At 40.0% G+C, this 18002-nt stretch overlaps 2 protein-coding genes across 2 annotated transcripts; both read left to right on the top strand.

Moving 5' to 3' along the window:
* The first annotated feature begins 1543 nt into the window (after window positions 1–1543).
* LOC114552315 (ADP-ribosylation factor-like protein 14) lies at window positions 1544–4759 on the top strand. Its single transcript, XM_028573005.1, has 2 exons — window positions 1544–2036; window positions 3695–4759. The coding sequence occupies exons 1-2, from the start codon at window positions 1722–1724 to the stop codon at window positions 4004–4006; spliced, it is 627 nt and encodes a 208-aa protein (XP_028428806.1). The 5' UTR covers window positions 1544–1721; the 3' UTR covers window positions 4007–4759.
* A 676-nt stretch (window positions 4760–5435) lies between these two features.
* kpna4 (karyopherin alpha 4 (importin alpha 3)) lies at window positions 5436–17936 on the top strand. Its single transcript, XM_028573002.1, has 17 exons — window positions 5436–5710; window positions 7483–7527; window positions 7728–7817; window positions 9837–9866; window positions 9982–10034; window positions 10762–10857; window positions 11156–11241; window positions 12267–12353; window positions 12454–12623; window positions 13024–13068; window positions 13229–13360; window positions 13477–13605; window positions 14310–14414; window positions 14542–14613; window positions 16080–16242; window positions 16345–16439; window positions 16826–17936. Exons 1-17 carry the CDS (start codon window positions 5642–5644, stop codon window positions 16919–16921), a joined length of 1563 nt encoding a protein of 520 aa, XP_028428803.1. The 5' UTR covers window positions 5436–5641; the 3' UTR covers window positions 16922–17936.
* The last annotated feature ends 66 nt before the right edge of the window (window positions 17937–18002 follow it).

Raw genomic sequence — 18002 nt, 5'->3', positions numbered from 1 at the left:
TTGTTTTTTTATGTAATGCAGTCGATCATGCCAGGCACACTGCACGACCTCGGTGTCATACCTCGTTAACTCACATATGGATTAGCATTGAAAGAAATGTCTCCAAGAGACATGAAATTGTAAGATGAATGTACATATTGTCCTCGTGTTAGTATCACCCCTTCACTGTTTTTACAGTAACGAAGAAAGCAGTGTACCTGTTCCTGGATTGTTTAACTTCAGATATATATATATATATATATATATATATATAAAAAAAACTGTTTGTGCTTTTTCATTTCACATTCTTCCTTGATAATGTACCTTACAGAGTGTTTATGTGGCATTTGTACTTGTTTTTGTTGACTTTAATAAACTGTACAAAAAAAATAATTCTGTAATTTTAAAATGTAAATCAAAAAGGTAACATTAAAATAATAAATGATCATTTTCTCTGTGCCCGTGTTTGTTTTTGTTTTTTTTAAAGAAAATGAACATCAAAAGTATCACATACAGATAACGTAGATGAATAAAGAAAAATTATATACTGATATTCAAGAAAAATAAAAGCCATAGCCTTACATATTGTAAAGTATATCCTGGGCACACAGTATGCTGGATTTGCATACAGATTTGCGTGTTGGTTAAATCTATATCATGCAAGAAGGCACTAAACAAAAGAATGAACATTAATATCCCCATTAAATATCCATATCATGTTCTTTAGCCAAGTTTTTCCATTAAGTTCTCTGTCATTGTTTTGTTTATTGCAGCAAAATAGATTAAACAATGGCCAATGACCCTAAACGTTTGAAAAGCTTGATTTTAGTCCGTCTATGTGATGTTTATTACGTCAATCCACATGATGTTAGGGCTGGCCAATATACTGCATTTATTTTGCTACTGACATTATGATTCGCTAATCAATTCAAGTTTAATAAATTGTCTGAATGTCAAACAATTAATCAGATCACGTGATGTATTTATTATTTAGTATGTAATACACATTGTTTTATTTATTGTTATTTTACTAATTGTGACAATTTATCATTTGGATCATATTGTCAAGTCTTACTGTAGTAAAATATTGTGCAATGCTATAGTCTATCATAGTAACTCAAAATATGTTTTATGTATATGCATACTCGTTCGAGATGAATAACCAATTCCCAGAAAAAAATTTTGCTGAGAGGATTTTGGAAGCCGCACATCCAACCTTCATATTGTCTAAGTCATAAGTCTAAAGATGAAACTATATTTACCCATCATTTTGGGGCGAATAATCCTAACTAGAATTTCCCTGTGATGTCATTGCTACAGGACATCCAGTCAGAAAGAAACACAATCTTCCCGTTGACCAAACATGGACTTCCTGGCTGCTGGTGTGTATGATGATCTGTAGCAGGTGTGATGTGACTCCTCTAACTGTGCTGTGGTAACCAGAGACCTGTATGTATTTAGTTGCAATGTCACTTTGGATATAAATAGCTTTACTGAAAGCTACGCAGGGACAGAAGGAATCCCATCACAACAGAGGGGAGGGATCACTCTGCCTGTGCGTACATAAAGCATACTGATTGTAGACAGTCTCCATAAGAGGCCAGACACACTAAGCCTACACATAGACAGTACAAAGGGAGCCACTGGGTGCAGGCAGCTAGTTTACACAGCTATACAAAAAGAAGAAGCCATACTTTTTTATATATTTTTTTGAATATAGACACAAGCTGCACTTTTAGGACATGGGCATGCATGGATCCAAGCCTCGGAAACAAGCACAGGTCCTGATGCTGGGTCTGGACGGATCAGGGAAGACCACCCTGCTCTATAGGCTGAAGTACAACGAGAGCGTGGTGACCGTGCCAACTGTGGGCTTCAACGTGGAGACACTGGAGACCGACAGGAGCAGCCCGGGCCTGACGGTGTGGGACGTGGGGGGCCAGAAGAAGATGAGGCCCCATTGGAGGCATCACTATACTGACACAGCCGGACTGGTGTTTGTAGTGGACAGCTGGGATCAGAGGCGGCTGGATGAGGCCCGCAAAGAACTTCACCGGGTAATTAAATATATTAATATATATTTGATTCTTAATAAGTGTAACACTTAAAGTCTTCCTCCAGTCAAAAATGTGTTACTTCATTTGGATGTTTCATTGTGCAGAAGGATGTGTGCAGAGTTTTAATCTTAATAAATTGCTTATAGCACACTTTAAGCAAATATAAGAACACGTGTTTATTTTATTAATGTAATTGTCAAAAACTATAACTCCATAACCATGATAAACATGTATACATGTATACATATACATGTATACATATATATATATATATATATATATATATATATATATATATATATATATATATATATATGCATGAACATATCTTGTGTGTGTTAAAAGCATTCATTATTTGTTTATACATGTACAAATCATTCACAGAAAAACATGTTGATCTTCAAGGTTCATTCTTAAGCTTGGTAATATAGTAGTTTGACAAAAAATACATTCTTAATTCAGGGTCCACTTACTAGATATATCAGCAGGATCTTGAGGCCTTTACCAGGATGGAGTTTGCTCAGTTGTCACGTAGAGTGAAGAACAATTATTTCCTAATAAATAAACGCTTAATTGATAAATAAATGAATAAAAAAAGGCTACACTCTATTTCATTGCAACTTTGTTTTATTGTCAATCACTCATGATCTGCCTATGCACAGATTATTCATAGGAGGAGTTATAACAGTTTGCCCACATATTAATAAATACATTACAGTGTATTATAGTTTGTTACAAACCATACATTGAGTGTTCATACCGCTTAATGCTAAATAGGGTAAGATTGAACACAATAAACTGGTTCATCTAAAGCAGGGGTCTACAACGTTTTTTTAGGCCACGGACCCCTTAGCTGAAAAAAGAGACAGAGTAAATACTAAGTAAGTACTAAATATATATTATACAATTGAGTTGCATATTAAACTGGGACAGATAGATGAAAATTAATGGATATTATTATATATTTTATACACAATGTTTTAATGTTAAATATACATGTTGAAGGCACAGTGAATCCTTAATATAGATAGATAGATAGATAGATAGATAGATAGATAGATAGATAGATAGATAGATAGATAGATAGATAGATAGATCATTATTGTCATTGTATGCAGTACAACAAAATTCTGTTGGAGCCACCCTCTCCTAATAGCAGCATAGAGTAAAAAGATATATATATATATATATATATATATATATATATATATATATATATATATATATATATATGTACATACACACACATATATACATACATACACATACACCAGCACATTCTCACCCAAGCACATCTCGCACATAAACATTCATCTTGTACATACACATTCATTCCATGTTCTCAATAAATACCTAAAAAACAGTAAACACAGTAGTTACAGGTCAACTGTGTGGCTACCTTACCTATAGTAAGCTTATATTCAATGTGAAAATGTTTCTTTTTTTTCAAAAATATGCCAATTTATCTTTGCTATTCATATGTTGAATTCATATTAATGTATATTTTCAGACATATTTAAAAAATATTAAACCTCATTTGGCGGCCCCCTTGCCCTAACTCTAAGGAACCCCTAGTGGTCACGGACCCCCTGTTGAAGATCTCTGTTTTACACTGTAGTAATTAAAGTGTTCTTTACTTTGTTTTCTCCACTTACTAGGTCCTGAGGTACGAGAGTCTCAGAGGAGTTCCTCTCGTAGTCCTTGGCAACAAACAGGACCTCCATGGCGCTATGAGTCCAGAAGCGCTTTGCCTGACACTGGACCTGAAAAAAGTGTGCGAGGGCAGGGCCTGGTTTATACAGCCCTGTTCAGCCACCACCGGCATGGGACTAGAGGAAGGTTTCAGGAGGATAGTCTATCTGATGAAGACTCCATTTAAACAGACTCAAGAGGACATTAAGGTTAAGATGAAGTCTAAGGGCTTCAGTGTCACAGCTGTGAAACAAGTCTTGCGATGCAGCAGATGTTAAATGAAAATCTTTCTTGGAGATTCATTCAAATGATGTTCAGGATTCCTTCTCGTCTGCCTGTGTAAGTCGTCAGCAAATGGCCTCACCGTGGCGTCTACAGGCTCAAATGAGAGGAGGTGATAATAAAAGGGATGAGATTATCCTAGTTTTAAGTGTTAATCTCAGTGGCACAAATAACTTTTACTCAATCCTGGTGAAGACAAAATGCCTTTGAACCGTGGTGGTAACCCATGAGGATGCTGTGAGTAATCTTGGGTTATGACAGCTGATGTATCACAAGCTGATATTAGCCGCTTGAAAAATACTATGTTGGCGATAATTCAGTCTGAGTGTGTATGTGTAGGCTTACATGAAAAAGGGACTGATAAGTGAAATGTTGTTCTTCAATTGTGCATTATCTGTTCAGTTTAGTTTAGTTTTATTTGTTATGTATTTATTTGTATGCAATATAAAAACTTATTATGTGCTTAATATTTCATACAAGCTTTATTTATTTATTTGGAATTACGTTAAATGTTAAATTGTATAGATTTTCTTCAGCAACACAAATGGGACTAAAACATATAGTTTTGTAAAGTATACATGTTGTTACATCAAACTAAAAGCCATGGCAGAACTGTAAAATCTGTCAAGTCATGTCATGATTTCAACATGTGTGTTTAATGTTATGCTGGCGCTCTTTCAGTGTTGTTCATTTATTGCAATGAAATAAAGATATTAAAATATCAGGAATCAAAGGAGGTGGTTCTAAGTGTGTGATCAAATAAATAGTAGAAAGGTAGGCTACTTAGATCCTTTGCTTTAAAGATTGCAATACAAAGATGTAGGCTAAATATTACATTGCATGTACAGTATAAGTCCTGATAATGAAAATTTGGGATTTTGACATAGAATACAAGACAGGGCCTTAAAGGATAAGTTTAAAGTTTAAGATAAGTCTTAAAACAATACTCACATGCCCAAATGTACATTGAAAGAGTTATTGGTCACTGTAATTGTCGCTCCTGGCCACACTGAGTTCAATTTACCAAAAATCAATTGACACATTCACAGTCAATTTGAGACAATTAGTCTGTTTTGCCTGGTATGTAACTCAGCCTTGTTTATAGGCTATACTAATTGATAGTTGATTTACAGTAAAACATAGCATCTATTTTTAAGATGACCATGTAAAATCTTGATTTGCAAAGTATCTATGAAAAAATAAAAAAAAAGAGTAAAGAGACGTAGTAGTGGCATAAAATAGATGTAAAATACTGTACTCAACATTGTACTTACAGTAAGTGTACTTCCTTCTACTAGCTAGTGTATGAAATATACATGTATTTAAATGTATATTCTGGACGTTACTTGTCATTGACTACAATGATCAAACATGAGTTTGTATGGTGTTATGTGGCGCGCCCTGCAGATAGATGTTAACAGTGAAACCAATGAGAGTGAAGGGGATTTCCCCACCCTTCCTCTACGCCAGAGCGAGGCTGCCTCCACCACCGGCAATCCCAGTATGCACCGCGGACAGAGCAGCGAAAAATAGTCCGTTAACGAAAGGCTGAGAAAAGGGAACCAGAAAAGGGTAGCTCGCCAGCTCAATCCAAGAGTTAGACTGCGTTTAACGTAACCAGAACCGTTAACATGGCTGACAACGAGAAACTGGACAACCAGCGGTTGAAGAATTTCAAGAATAAGGGCCGTGATTTGGAGGTAAAGTTATGCAGATTGGTGTCTAGGATCTCCTCTCCGCCGCTATGTTCACGGCTTCCTTGTGACGTCGTTTCTAATTTCCACCATCGGGAACTTTTTACCCGAAGCCTCGGCCAGGGCCTTTACCGATCACCAGTTATAGATCGCAGGCCTTGGCGGGGCGGTTGCCCTTCTGGTTTCACTGGTTTCGTTACGCCATTAGACTGCGTTGGTTATAAAACATGTCAGAAGCGCTCGTCAGAGTTCATCGCCTCCGCTGGTTGTGTTCTGCTAGCTCAGTGCTAGCCAGGCCCACGGGGGACATGCTAGTTTAACTGAAGCACATCGTCCACCGGTTTAGGTCGACGTGTAAGCTAGGGAAAACTAGTTAACTGTAGCTATATCTCAAAGTAAATAAAAATAAGTTTCAGGTTGTATTGTGGAAATATTTGCTTGTTTGTCAAGCTAACATAGCGGCATATTAACGTTATAGTGATACTGCAGTTAGCTAGCTAGCTAACCTGCTTACAGCTAGCGTTAAGCTTGGTGGTGCTGGTGGCTGCAGTTCCACCCATCCCCCGTCTTTATCACCAAAAACAATGGCGGAAACCAGTTAGCTAGCCTCTTAGCTGGCCAGTTATCTGGCTCTTTTAAATTGTGGCGTAGTGTTAAAATGTTATTCCGTGGCTTAACAATGTTACACGTGCTTAGAAAACCAGGTTAACACGACCAGCTTGTTAACACGATCACATACCTGGTAACGTTAACGTTGGATCCATAAGTTACCAGCTGATCTACAGTCAGCTCAGCATGCCTATGCTTTAATATTGTTAGGGGATGTTATTGTTTTTAGGCGGGCTCCCTTGACATGTATATGAGCAGGATATACTCTTTCATCCAGTTTGACAAGTCGCATCTGTTACGAGCTAGGCCACCACACGAGTCGCGTTTAGCAACCATGGATATAGTAGCTAACCTGTTAATAACTAATCTCCACCATGGCGGAGGACTGTCATTGCCGACAAACATCTACTCTTTAACTGCAACTAAAACGAAACTAGTCTGCTCTTTACGTGAGCTATATAATAAACCTACACAGTTATATACTCAGTTTGTTGGTTAACATTACACCAAGCTCAAACTAATGCCGTCTGTTACAGCATTCCTGCAATAAAGCCTACGAATATAATGTTACATTCTTTGTTCAACTTCATGGTCATTTTTTAGGCTGTAGTTTTTCTTGCTGTTAAATTGTATTGCTTTGTAATCTACAATACTTCTACAATTGAACAGCAGCACAAACTACTCTCCAATATAGACCACAAATCAGAATCCGCACCTTTCAAACAGTTTCAACAGAGTGATCATTAAAACCTTTTGTGAAGGACTAACTGCAGTAGTTTTTGCTAGATGTGGCTAATAAATTGGCAACTGAGTGTCTCTAATTGCAACTTCATGTGTTTTATGTGTAAGAATATCAATAAAAATGGTATATATATCAAAGAATATGTGAGTTAGCTGCACATGAAATGGTCTTGCGGTAACTTAAGATGGGTCATTTTAGGCCGGACTCGTGTTAAATGTGTTTGGGTGCTGTCATAGACAGTGTGGGCTTTTGACTTAATGCTCCAGGTATGACTGATACTGCGCATCAGCTCTGGTCGCATGAAATGGATCCTGATCTCACACTGTGCCCAAATTTGATTTCGTAGCTAGTGTCACTCTCTTGGGCAATGGCTGGTTGGGATTAAAGTTTCTTGTTGTATAATGTTAATATGCCATCTCGCCCACAGACTATGAGAAGACAGAGGACTGAGGTAGTGGTGGAACTCAGAAAGGTAAATATACATTTGTGTTATATTGTGCTATTACCTATTCCAACTAAGACTTTTACAACTACATTAAATTCTGACCTTTTCACCTACAGTGTGTCTTTTAAAAGAATGCACTGAAAGATGCAGCGTTTTCCTTGTTATCATCGTTAATTTCTGCTGGAATGTGCATATTGGAAGTGATATTTCTGTTTCCTCCACCACAGAACAAAAGAGATGAGCACCTTCTGAAGCGGAGAAATGTGCCTCACGAGGACATCTGTGAGGACTCTGATGTTGACGGAGATTTCAGATCGGTACGGTCTTGCATCCTCTGCTCAAAATACGTCTGCTGCTACCAGAAAACCAAGTTCACATTTTTAGCTTTTGTGTTTTAAAGGCAGAAAATAGTTTCCCTTCTGTAAGGTACAACTGATAACTACTCAGAATGACAGCTTAGCATAAATGTTTGTCCTAGGCGTTTTGCACATTAGGTTAATCTCAATGGTTAAACACTCCAGAGGTTTAGGACATGCCGGCATTTTGTCCCTGTGATGCTGCCTCCTTGGCTCCTTGCTCCATGTCGTTGGGTGGGGCAGGAGTGTGAACAAACATGCAGTCTGTCTTTCTCTGTGCTGGTTGGTGTCTCATTTTCTCAAAGTAAGAGACCAATGCATCTAGAACTTCCTTGGTAAAATAGGTAAAATGCAACTAGTGAAACTATCCCTCATCAGGGTTGTGTTCCTCTATTTTTTTTTTTTTTTTTTTTTTTTTTTTCTGTGCTTTTGGGGCCCAGTACTTCCATTAATGTTTGAGACGGATTCCGGTTATGCAGCATTTTTTTGTTGCCATGATGAAATCCCTGCTTATGTAATCTCTGCAATGAACATCTATGTGGATTTTTATTTTTCCATTTTCAGATGAAAGGACAACAGGTATAAAGTTGGGACCAGAGAAGAAAATGCCTAATATTGTAATCACTTTTGGTAGTAATAGTTCTGGTTGTGGTGACAGTTTTGATACATACATGAAATGTAATGCAGATGGTAGCTTGAAAATTAGCCTGCAAATTGGGGCCAATTAAGTACCGATCTTACCATAACTGATGAGCCAAAACTTTAGGCCATGTGCTCGTTATAGTTTAAGCTTAAAGCTCAACAGTAAATGTCTCAGAAATCCTCTCTTGATGTGTGCATGTTTTTAGAATCCCACCATCACTAAGTGGGCTCTAGGTTTGGTGGTATTGCTGGATTAAAAAGGCCACTCAGCAGTTCAGAAATTCAATCACAGTAACTGCGGAGTGGCATTGAGAGGGCCGACTTGAAATGGGCTGCTTAGCAATACATCAACAATGGCATGCTGCTCTGACTCACTGCAAGACATTATATAGGCTTTTGTGCATGCTGGTCAATCTAGTATAAATACCAAACATCCAATGACCTTTTGTGACTTTCAGTCTGTCTAAAATAACACATTGATTGTGCCTTGAGGACATTTGCGCCTTTTCTTTTTGTCAGATGCTATTTGTGGTTTGCTCTTTCACAAAAAAAAAAAAGTGGGCCTGCTGATAAATCAGATGGCTCCTAAATCGTCACTTTCCCTCAGCTTTTGTTATTTTTCTGTTTCTGTCTGAGTTGTCACCACTGTTTTTTATATCCATTACGGATGTCTCATGCATATTGTGTATGCAGGGTTTTGTTTGAATGTTTTTCTTTTCTGGTTTGACTTTTGTTGCAAATCTACTGCCGCCCTTTATTTGAGGGTGCACAGGCAATCAGCTGTAACTGCTGGCTATCGGAGGCATCAGCCAACTTTATATAACGGGGCCGGCAGTCATGGTCAATGCTTGATTAAAAGTAAGAAAGATACTCCACGTGCTACGGTAGAGGGCGTCCGGTGAGCTTGCCAGTTAGCATATTATCACGTTGGATGCTGGCCTTCACTTGCGGCCTGCTGACTGTTGCGCCAAAACATCACATTTGGTTAAAATGAGAATGCAGGTCGCTGCATTGTTCTGGTGGCATTTCCCCAACCGCGAGCCTCCCCTGTTCTCATTGGTGCTTTGGTGGCCTTCCTTCCTGCTTTGTCAACAAAAGCAGTTTTAGAAAAGACCAACAGACTGCTCACCCTCATTTGGTACTGCCAGGCTATGCACTCTTTAGGATATTCAAATGGCTTTTTCTGGCCTAGCCACCGGTTTAAAATGTACCTGTTACTGACAATCTTCTAACTCTTGACATTACATACTGTATGTGTTAAAAATGTGTGTCAAAACACGATTCAAGACTATTGACTCTCAAATGTTTCTTTTTTTTTTCTTTTTCTTTTTTTTTTAGCAAAACACCTCTCTTGAAGCAATAGTACAAGTAAGTAGGATGTTTGATTTATTTTTCTTTGTCATTCAGCCCCTCTTATGGGCCGTGTGTTTATTGTGCATCAGAATTTAACTCCTTGTCCTTGGCTTTCCTGTGTTGCGTTAAGAATGCCACCAGTGATAATCAGGGCGTCCAGCTGAGTGCTGTTCAGGCTGCCAGGTAGGAACACACACACACCCTCACCCTTTTGGACTCTACTCATTATCACTTCAGTTTACACAGGTAGCCAATAATTAAATAGTGTTTATTGTCCCTGTATAATCATTTAGTGTAAAATGTTATCGTGTTACCACTTTAACCTAATTTTCACTATGAATAAACTATTGTGCTGTATAATATTGAAGTTTTGAGTTTTAATATAATCCAGATTCACATCTGGTTTGTCTGGTTATTGTGCGGCATAAATTCTGCACCCATACACCAATACTTAAGAAGGTTCCCTGATTAAAATGGAATGGCCTCTTGCAAAATACAGTTTCAGTGTTGAAATTTCAGGGTTGGAATGTTTTTTTCCAGCTCAGTTTAGACAGCGGTGATTAACAGTAAGTCAGCCCCTTCTGATTAATGGACATTGTAAATGGCACTGCAGCTCAGTAGTTGGGTCAAGTGCAGAATGCGTTAGCGGAATTCATGAAACATGATCAACATTCTTTTCCCCCATTAAAGTCTAGCCTGCCGTTTTACCATGCCCACATTACCTGTTGATGTTGGGTCATGAGCAGGTGGAGTCTCCTGTCATACAGTCACTGGGACTGTGATTAACTTCAAATTCTTTAGCTGTTTCTCCCTGTGTGTCATTGGTTCTTCATGTTGGTATGTGTCAGTAAAGCTACGTGAGTATGAGTGTGTGAGTAATGGACTTTTGTATCCTCTTTTGTTTTTGTAGGAAGTTGTTGTCCAGTGACCGTAACCCTCCCATAGATGACCTGATTAAGTCTGGGATCCTTCCTATACTGGTCCACTGCCTGGACAGAGATGACAAGTAAGCAGGCTGAAATTCAGTTTGTCTGCATGTAGCAGGGCATCACGCTTTTTCATGTGCGATAATTAATTATAGTACGATCATGTTGAGTTCATGTACACTTCAAAGTTATGCAAATGACTGAGCAGGCTTTAGCCCAGCCTACATCTATAGCAGTTATGTAAATGTGTTCTAGTTTTCACCTTCCAGGAATGGCAGAAATATAAATGACTCATCAGCATGCTCCTGCTGTTTGACGCCCCTGTCCAGTTACACTCACTTTAACCACAGCCTCCATCCATCTCTTACCTCTTGACAGCCCATCTCTCCAGTTTGAGGCAGCCTGGGCTCTTACCAACATAGCATCTGGTACATCAGAGCAGACCCAAGCTGTGGTCCAGTCCAGTAAGTGCCATTCTATCTTAACCAAACCACTTTCTTTAACTCGCTTTCCCTTTTTTTTTTTCACTTATCTGTAGCGTGTTTTATGGAAGATTTTGAATACTCCACTAACTGGTGCTTTTATTTTAGTGGGGTGTGCAGTTCTATGCTGGAATTTAAACCTGTAGTATTTTCTTATTTTGTTACGTAGTAAACGATATGTTCACATTTGTCACCTTGTCAGTTGATGACATTTTCAACCAGGTGAAGAAAACTCATTAAAACAATTATTGGTCAGAAGTAAATTTTTACATTTGTACAACAATATATTATGAAATGATGTCCTATTATGGGTAATATGTCAACAAATTCCTAAAAAGAACTAATGTGTTCACACACATGTAAGCGTGGCATTGCATTTTCATCAACGGGACATTTTCAAATAGAAGTTCTTTGTTCTTTTCCGTAACATGTGGTCTCTTCATTCTTTTCCACTCGTCAAGTGGTCAATGTGTTTTTTTTTTTTTCTTTCTTTATGAAGCCGCCTGTTTCTCCATCTTGATGGCAGCACTTGCAACAAGCTGGAACATAAAGGAAATAAATCAGTGGACTTCAAAATTATTAATCTTGACAATGCATAACATCATAATCTATGATTAATTATGCAGTCTTAACAGCAGAGTTTAAATATCTCTGGCTTTGAATGAAGCCTTTCATCTGTATCTTCAGCTTTCTCAGCTTGCATGTTTATTTTTTAAAGCTGTGATTTTAAGAATATGAATTAGTTTTAAATCCACATTAAGCAATATACAACAAAATAACTTAGATTGTAGTCTTCACCTCCTTTTTTTTTTTTTTTCTAGCATGTTGTGGACTCAGTGTGTGTGGTCAGATAGTTAAAGTTGTATTCAAGTTTGACCATTTTATCTCTTCCTAGAGCTGTCAATACATTCTGTGAGGAACATGGTGTTGTACCTGAATTAAAGCAACCCCTCAGATCATTCGATGCTCTTCTTTATGATTGTCACCTTTCTGTTTTCTTTGTGTAGATGCTGTGCCATTGTTCCTGAGGCTGCTTCACTCTCCTCACCAGAATGTTTGCGAACAGGCCGTCTGGGCCCTGGGGAACATCATAGGTGAGTCGTGTTGGTGTGAACATGAGTGTGTCAAGGAAACGCGTGTAGTCGATCCCGAGAGGACATGCGCTCCATCTGTGTGTCTGTCTGTGTTATGCAGGTGATGGCCCTCAATGCAGAGACTATGTGATCAGCTTGGGTGTGGTCAAGCCCCTGCTCTCTTTCATCAGTCCCTCCATCCCCATCACCTTCCTCCGCAATGTCACATGGGTGATGGTCAACCTGTGCCGCCACAAGGACCCTCCACCACCCATGGAGACGATCCAGGAGGTGTGTATGCGCGTTAAGAAGCGAGAACACGCGAGCAGTTTGTGTCTGTGTGCGCCAGATTGCTGGGTAACATGGGTGTTTATGGAAAGGCAATATTTCAGTCTTCTAAGAGAGAGAGAGAGAGAGAGAGAGAGAGAGATGTGTTTATTGGATGGTAGGGAGAAAGAGGAGAGGAAGCGCTCTATCAACGGTCTACTACCTAAGATGGTTAAATGAAGGCTGGTTAAAACAGGTTGCTGTTATGTGCTGAAATGAATTAAGGTGTAGCAGGTATTGCAGAGTACATGCACATGAAGCCATTTCAACTATTGATTGATCACATGGGAACTGATGTTTTCGTTGTCATTTTCTCCACCTAATGATCCCACCTGTCTTTTCTTCTATTTAATTATTTTCTCAGATCCTGCCAGCTCTCTGCGTGCTGATCCACCACACTGATGTCAGTGTGAGTAGACTGTAGTAGACTTTTTTTTTTTTAAAGCAGGCCATGTTGCCCGGGCATCACTTAACTATTAGCAGAGCTCCATTCTTACCCAGTCTGAAGTGTTAAGAAGTTGTTCAGGATGGATGAGAATGTATTCATTTTTCTTCTTCACTGCCTCCAGATCTTGGTAGACACAGTGTGGGCTCTGTCCTATCTGACGGACGCTGGGAACGAGCAGATCCAAATGGTGATCGACTCTGGCATCGTCCCTCATCTGGTACCTCTGCTCAGTCACCAGGAGGTCAAAGTTCAGGTATGAGGAGACACGGCTTATGTTTGGGATTAGATTAATAAAACTTCAGACATGGACACTGGAGACGAGATTTATATTTAGGATTAAACAGTGTTACACTTCCTCTCCACATCCAGACTGCTGCCTTGAGGGCTGTTGGGAACATAGTGACTGGCACAGACGAACAGACCCAGGTGGTGCTCAACTGTGACGCTCTCAGCCACTTCCCTGCACTGCTCACACACCCGAAGGAGAAAATCAACAAGGTAATACATCCTCTAGCTTCGGCTTCTCCTCCTACCCACGTACCCGCCTGTCTACCGCAACATGAGTTGTCTGGAAGTGATGAAATCAGAGACTTTGGTGCTAGTATGAAAGCTGTGTGGAAGGTATAGATGGGACAGATAGCCATATTCGCATCACGGAGAATCGCGAGGATGAAGAAGACGAAGAGGACCTCCAGTAGAAGTTAGTGAGACAGATCAGAGGGGGGGGGGTGATTGCGTGTGATTGAATGTGATACCATGGGTTGGTGGTCGGAGGGTGCTGAAGACAATGTGTCTCTGCTGATATCGGAGTGCATCTGAGTCCAGTCGCTAAAAAAACGAGGCCCACTTTGTGACCCGGACGATGATTAGAGCCTCAAAAGCCACCCTTGCCCCGCCCACAGCACTCTGTCTCGACCAGAGGTCCAACTTTCAGCTTGGACCTCTGGATTCTGATCCAGTGCGGAAACGAAAGAAAAGTGTTTCGGGCTTCGAGAAGAAAAACGGGGAGTCTGTCATATCTCATTTTCATTCAAAGTCTTTAGCGGGCAAGTTCCTCCTCCTCCTCTAGTTGAAGGTGTGACACAGTAAAATCTTTTGGCTTCTTTGGTTAGGAGAAAACCTGCATACACTTAACTCTCCATGGCTTGACTCTCTGCAGTAGGAAACTGTCACTGACTGTATTTGTGCTTTTTGTCCTGTAGGAGGCAGTGTGGTTCCTGTCCAACATCACAGCAGGCAACCAGCAACAGGTGCAGGCTGTCATTGACGCCAAGCTAGTTCCCATGATCATTCACCTGCTCGATAAGGTGCGTGTCCATCCCTCTATAAACCCTGTGTGAAGTGGGTCGTGTGTGATCATTTTTTGGAGAGCGTATAGGTAGTATGCGTTGCTCACTTTTGAATGCATCATTTTTTTTTTTTTTGTTTCTTCAGGGTGACTTTGGCACTCAGAAGGAAGCTGCCTGGGCCATCAGCAACTTGACAATAAGTGGGAGGAAAGATCAGGTGAGAATCTTGTCAACAAATCACCTTGTACTCTGCCAGTGCTGGAGTTAAACTTTCAATTTCACCTACTTTGAAAAGGAAATTGAGTAATGAGAAACGGAAACCGTATGAAGAAAAGGATAGGCAATATGGTTGAAATCCATTTCACAATGTTAATTAGAATAAATATTTTCCCCTAACATCGATACACATCACAAAACTCTTTAAAAAAAACTGATTTTTACTCATTTTATTTGTTTAGTCTGCTGAAATTCTTAATTTATACAACAGAAATTAGAAAAAGTTAGTTAATTTTATTCAGTGGTGGCTGCTGGTCATTCAAAGAGGGGAAGCTCATTTTTGGCCTCCATCATACAAATTGTCCATTTATTTATGATATATATATATATAAATAAAAATAATATATCCATGGGAAGGTTTCATCAAGCGGAATGGCCAGCAGTACATTTTCTTTGTCACAGCCAGCTAACTTTGTCATACCAGGAGAGCTGAACATACCTGTTACTTTGCCCTGTCTTTTGCACTAAATCAATCTTAAGTGTTGATCTAACCCTGCTGTTTAATTCTAAGTTTCTCCTCATAAGGAAGACTTTCAAATGGCTTCGCCAAAATCAGGTCGACAATATTAGCATTGTTGCCATCGTGTGGAGTTTGCTAGCTGGCTAGCTCACCCCTACAACACTAGCCTAGCCTACTGTATGAATGAATGAACAAACGGTCTAACAAAACGATATTAAACTCAAAGGAGGAAATGTGGGAATTAGGTTAAACTGAAACAAGGAATGTGGTGTATAATTGTATGAAATGTATGATGAAAATTGGCTAGCAATTTCGCCAAGCAAATACCAAGAAACAGATTGCAGCAGTTCGTCTTTCAACTAGACTTGTAAAATCCGCGATGGGACTGAGCTGAGCTCTGCTTGAAGTTGAACAGCTTCGGCGACTTTTTATAGTACAAAATGGCTGTCAATCAAAAGGAGATATAGTCCTTCGACTGACCCTCCAATCACCACGCAGAAACCCAGCGTCCAGGCCAGCCCACTGCTCCATTGACCCCCAGAGACGCTGAGCGTCCGTGGGCGGGACATAATCGCAGCATTTAACCAATGACCGTCTAGTTTCGAAGCGCTGAAAAAAACTGCTCGAAGCAGCCCCATTGAAGTCAACGGACGCTAGGCTTCAACGGGGAAATGCACTGAGACGCTATGGGAATGTATGAGAAGGAAATCGAGTCAGCCAATTCTGAACCAACTCGTCTTCGAGATGAACGTATTCTAACGCATTTTAGTCAAGAAAATGTTAACACAATAGTACATATTTGACCATTTAAATTTTAGACATTTTAGGGGAAGCTGAGCTTCCCTTGCAGTCTTAAAGAAATCGCCACTGGTTTTATTATTAAAACCCTTATCATACAGCAAAAAGTGTACATTTGATGATCCTCTTTGTCTCTCTGCTACCTGCAGGTGGCCCACCTGATTGAGAAGCAGGTGATCCCTCCATTCTGCAACCTGCTGATAGTGAAGGACGCCCAGGTCGTACAGGTTGTTCTGGATGGCCTCAGCAATATCCTCAAGATGGCAGATGATGAGGCTGAAACGATTGCTAACCTTATTGAGGAATGTGGAGGTAAGTCCCATCAAGGGTTTTATCATGTTTGTGTTTATTAACATTATGTGTTCGTTTGTGATTGAATGCTGTATAAAATCAATTTTCTTTTTTATTCCTCAGGTTTGGAAAAAGTGGAGCAACTGCAGAATCACGAAAATGAGGATATCTACAAATTGGCATACGAAATTATTGATCAGTTCTTCTCATCTGATGATGTAAGTTAAAAGTGATTTATTTCCCTTTTCAAAGTTGTTTTTGTCACGGACGTTGGAAGGATCTGTCTACTGGTGGTTTTCAATAGTATTGCTGTGTTGTAAAGTTGAAGGTTTAGACGTTTATCTGTGTTTTTTTTGCCCCCAACAGTGCCTTCCAGGCAGCGCTGCCTGGAAGGCACTGTTGGGAGGGACTGGTTAGGGTTAGGTGCCTTGAAGGCAGCGGTCGCAGCGCTGCCTGGAAGGAGCAGTTGGGGGCAAAAAAACACCATTGAGCGTTTTAGACTGATATCACATTTCAGTAGTACTAGTACTTTTTAAGTACTATCACATTGTTATGAATATTAAATAAAATGACTCACAAGTTAAACCTTTGTCTTTTCATATAGATTGATGAAGACACCAGCCTGGTCCCAGAGGCCATCCAAGGTGGAACTTACGGCTTTAACTCAGCCAACGTGCCAGCCGAGGGATTCCAGTTCTAGATGGCATCTGGGGTATTCTGGAGTTTTGTTCACGATGCAGCACTCTGTTCAACATAAAAAAAAATTAGGAGAGAAAGAGCGAGAGAGAGCGCGAGAGTGTGAGAAATTTGATCCATTGTGCTTGGCTCGTGGGATCCATGGCTGCATCTTATCTGAGAGGAAAAATGTGTGGATTTCATTTGGCATTCCAAGGGAACCAGCCCAAATGAAGTTTGAGATGGCGAGTGGGTGCGAGTGAGAATGAGTGGCTACATGTTGCAAAAAAAAGCAAAACATCTACATCGAATGCGTTGAGAGACATGCCGACATAACTTCTGTGTTATTGGAGCGGTCGCCTTCGGAAAAACGACTTCAAACGACAACAACAAAAAAAAAACTCGATGTCTGCCCGGGGAGAACCAAGGACATCCAAAAATAAGAAATCAAGAGATCTTGAAATAATACTATACAAAGAAAATGCAGACATGAATACAACTTTAATTATGAACAGAGATGAACCACGAACCATCACAATTCTGCGGTCCTCCGACTAGAGAGGGCGCCACCCTCAATGTGCCCCTCCCCCAATCGGCCACGCTATCGGACATGTGTGTGAATGGACCCATTGTGTACGAATGTCTGGACTCAGTGCTGAGGAGCCAGGTTCATCTCCTCCAACGAGACGCCCCGATAGGGCACCATCCTCTCCCCCTGGTGGGCGGGGCCAGGAGTCCGGCTGCGCGTGTCGCATGTGCGAGAGAATGGACGGATGAGTTGTGTGCTTGGCTGCGTGCGTGACTGGGAGTATGCAAGACTGGGTGAGAACGCATGCAGAGACGGGAAAAAAAATAAAAAAAATACAACATCTGAAGAGAAACAAAATTGCAACAATGAGGTTAGCAAAGGTTTCAGGAAAAGAAATTCTGCCTTTTTGAAAGAGGCCGATTCGCAAATCCCTCAAAGGAAGAACTATGGATATGAAAAAGAAAAAAAAATCATCGTCATCACAAGGATTCTTTTTGTTTTGAATTATTAAGTTAGTATTAATTGACACTGGACAATGCTATTTGCAGGTGTAGAGCAGCAGTGCATTGTGTTAAGA

The sequence above is a fragment of the Perca flavescens genome, chromosome 3 (assembly GCF_004354835.1).
Source record: "Perca flavescens isolate YP-PL-M2 chromosome 3, PFLA_1.0, whole genome shotgun sequence".
In the NCBI taxonomy this organism is placed as follows: Eukaryota; Metazoa; Chordata; class Actinopteri; order Perciformes; family Percidae; genus Perca; species Perca flavescens.
Note: the sequence above shows the minus strand (reverse complement) of the source record. Positions and strands in the feature narration are given on the sequence as shown.

Bases quoted from the DNA above. Each gene is read 5' to 3' on its own strand.
- LOC114552315 (XM_028573005.1), top strand. From the start codon at position 1,722: ATGGGCATGCATGGATCCAAGCCTCGGAAACAAGCACAGGTCCTGATG. The intron at 2,037-3,694 runs GTAATTAAATAT...TCCACTTACTAG, and splicing joins CCCGCAAAGAACTTCACCGG to GTCCTGAGGTACGAGAGTCT.
- kpna4 (XM_028573002.1), top strand. From the start codon at position 5,642: ATGGCTGACAACGAGAAACTGGACAACCAGCGGTTGAAGAATTTCAAG. The intron at 9,867-9,981 runs GTAAGTAGGATG...TGTTGCGTTAAG, and splicing joins CTCTTGAAGCAATAGTACAA to AATGCCACCAGTGATAATCA. The intron at 10,858-11,155 runs GTAAGCAGGCTG...ACCTCTTGACAG, and splicing joins TGCCTGGACAGAGATGACAA to CCCATCTCTCCAGTTTGAGG.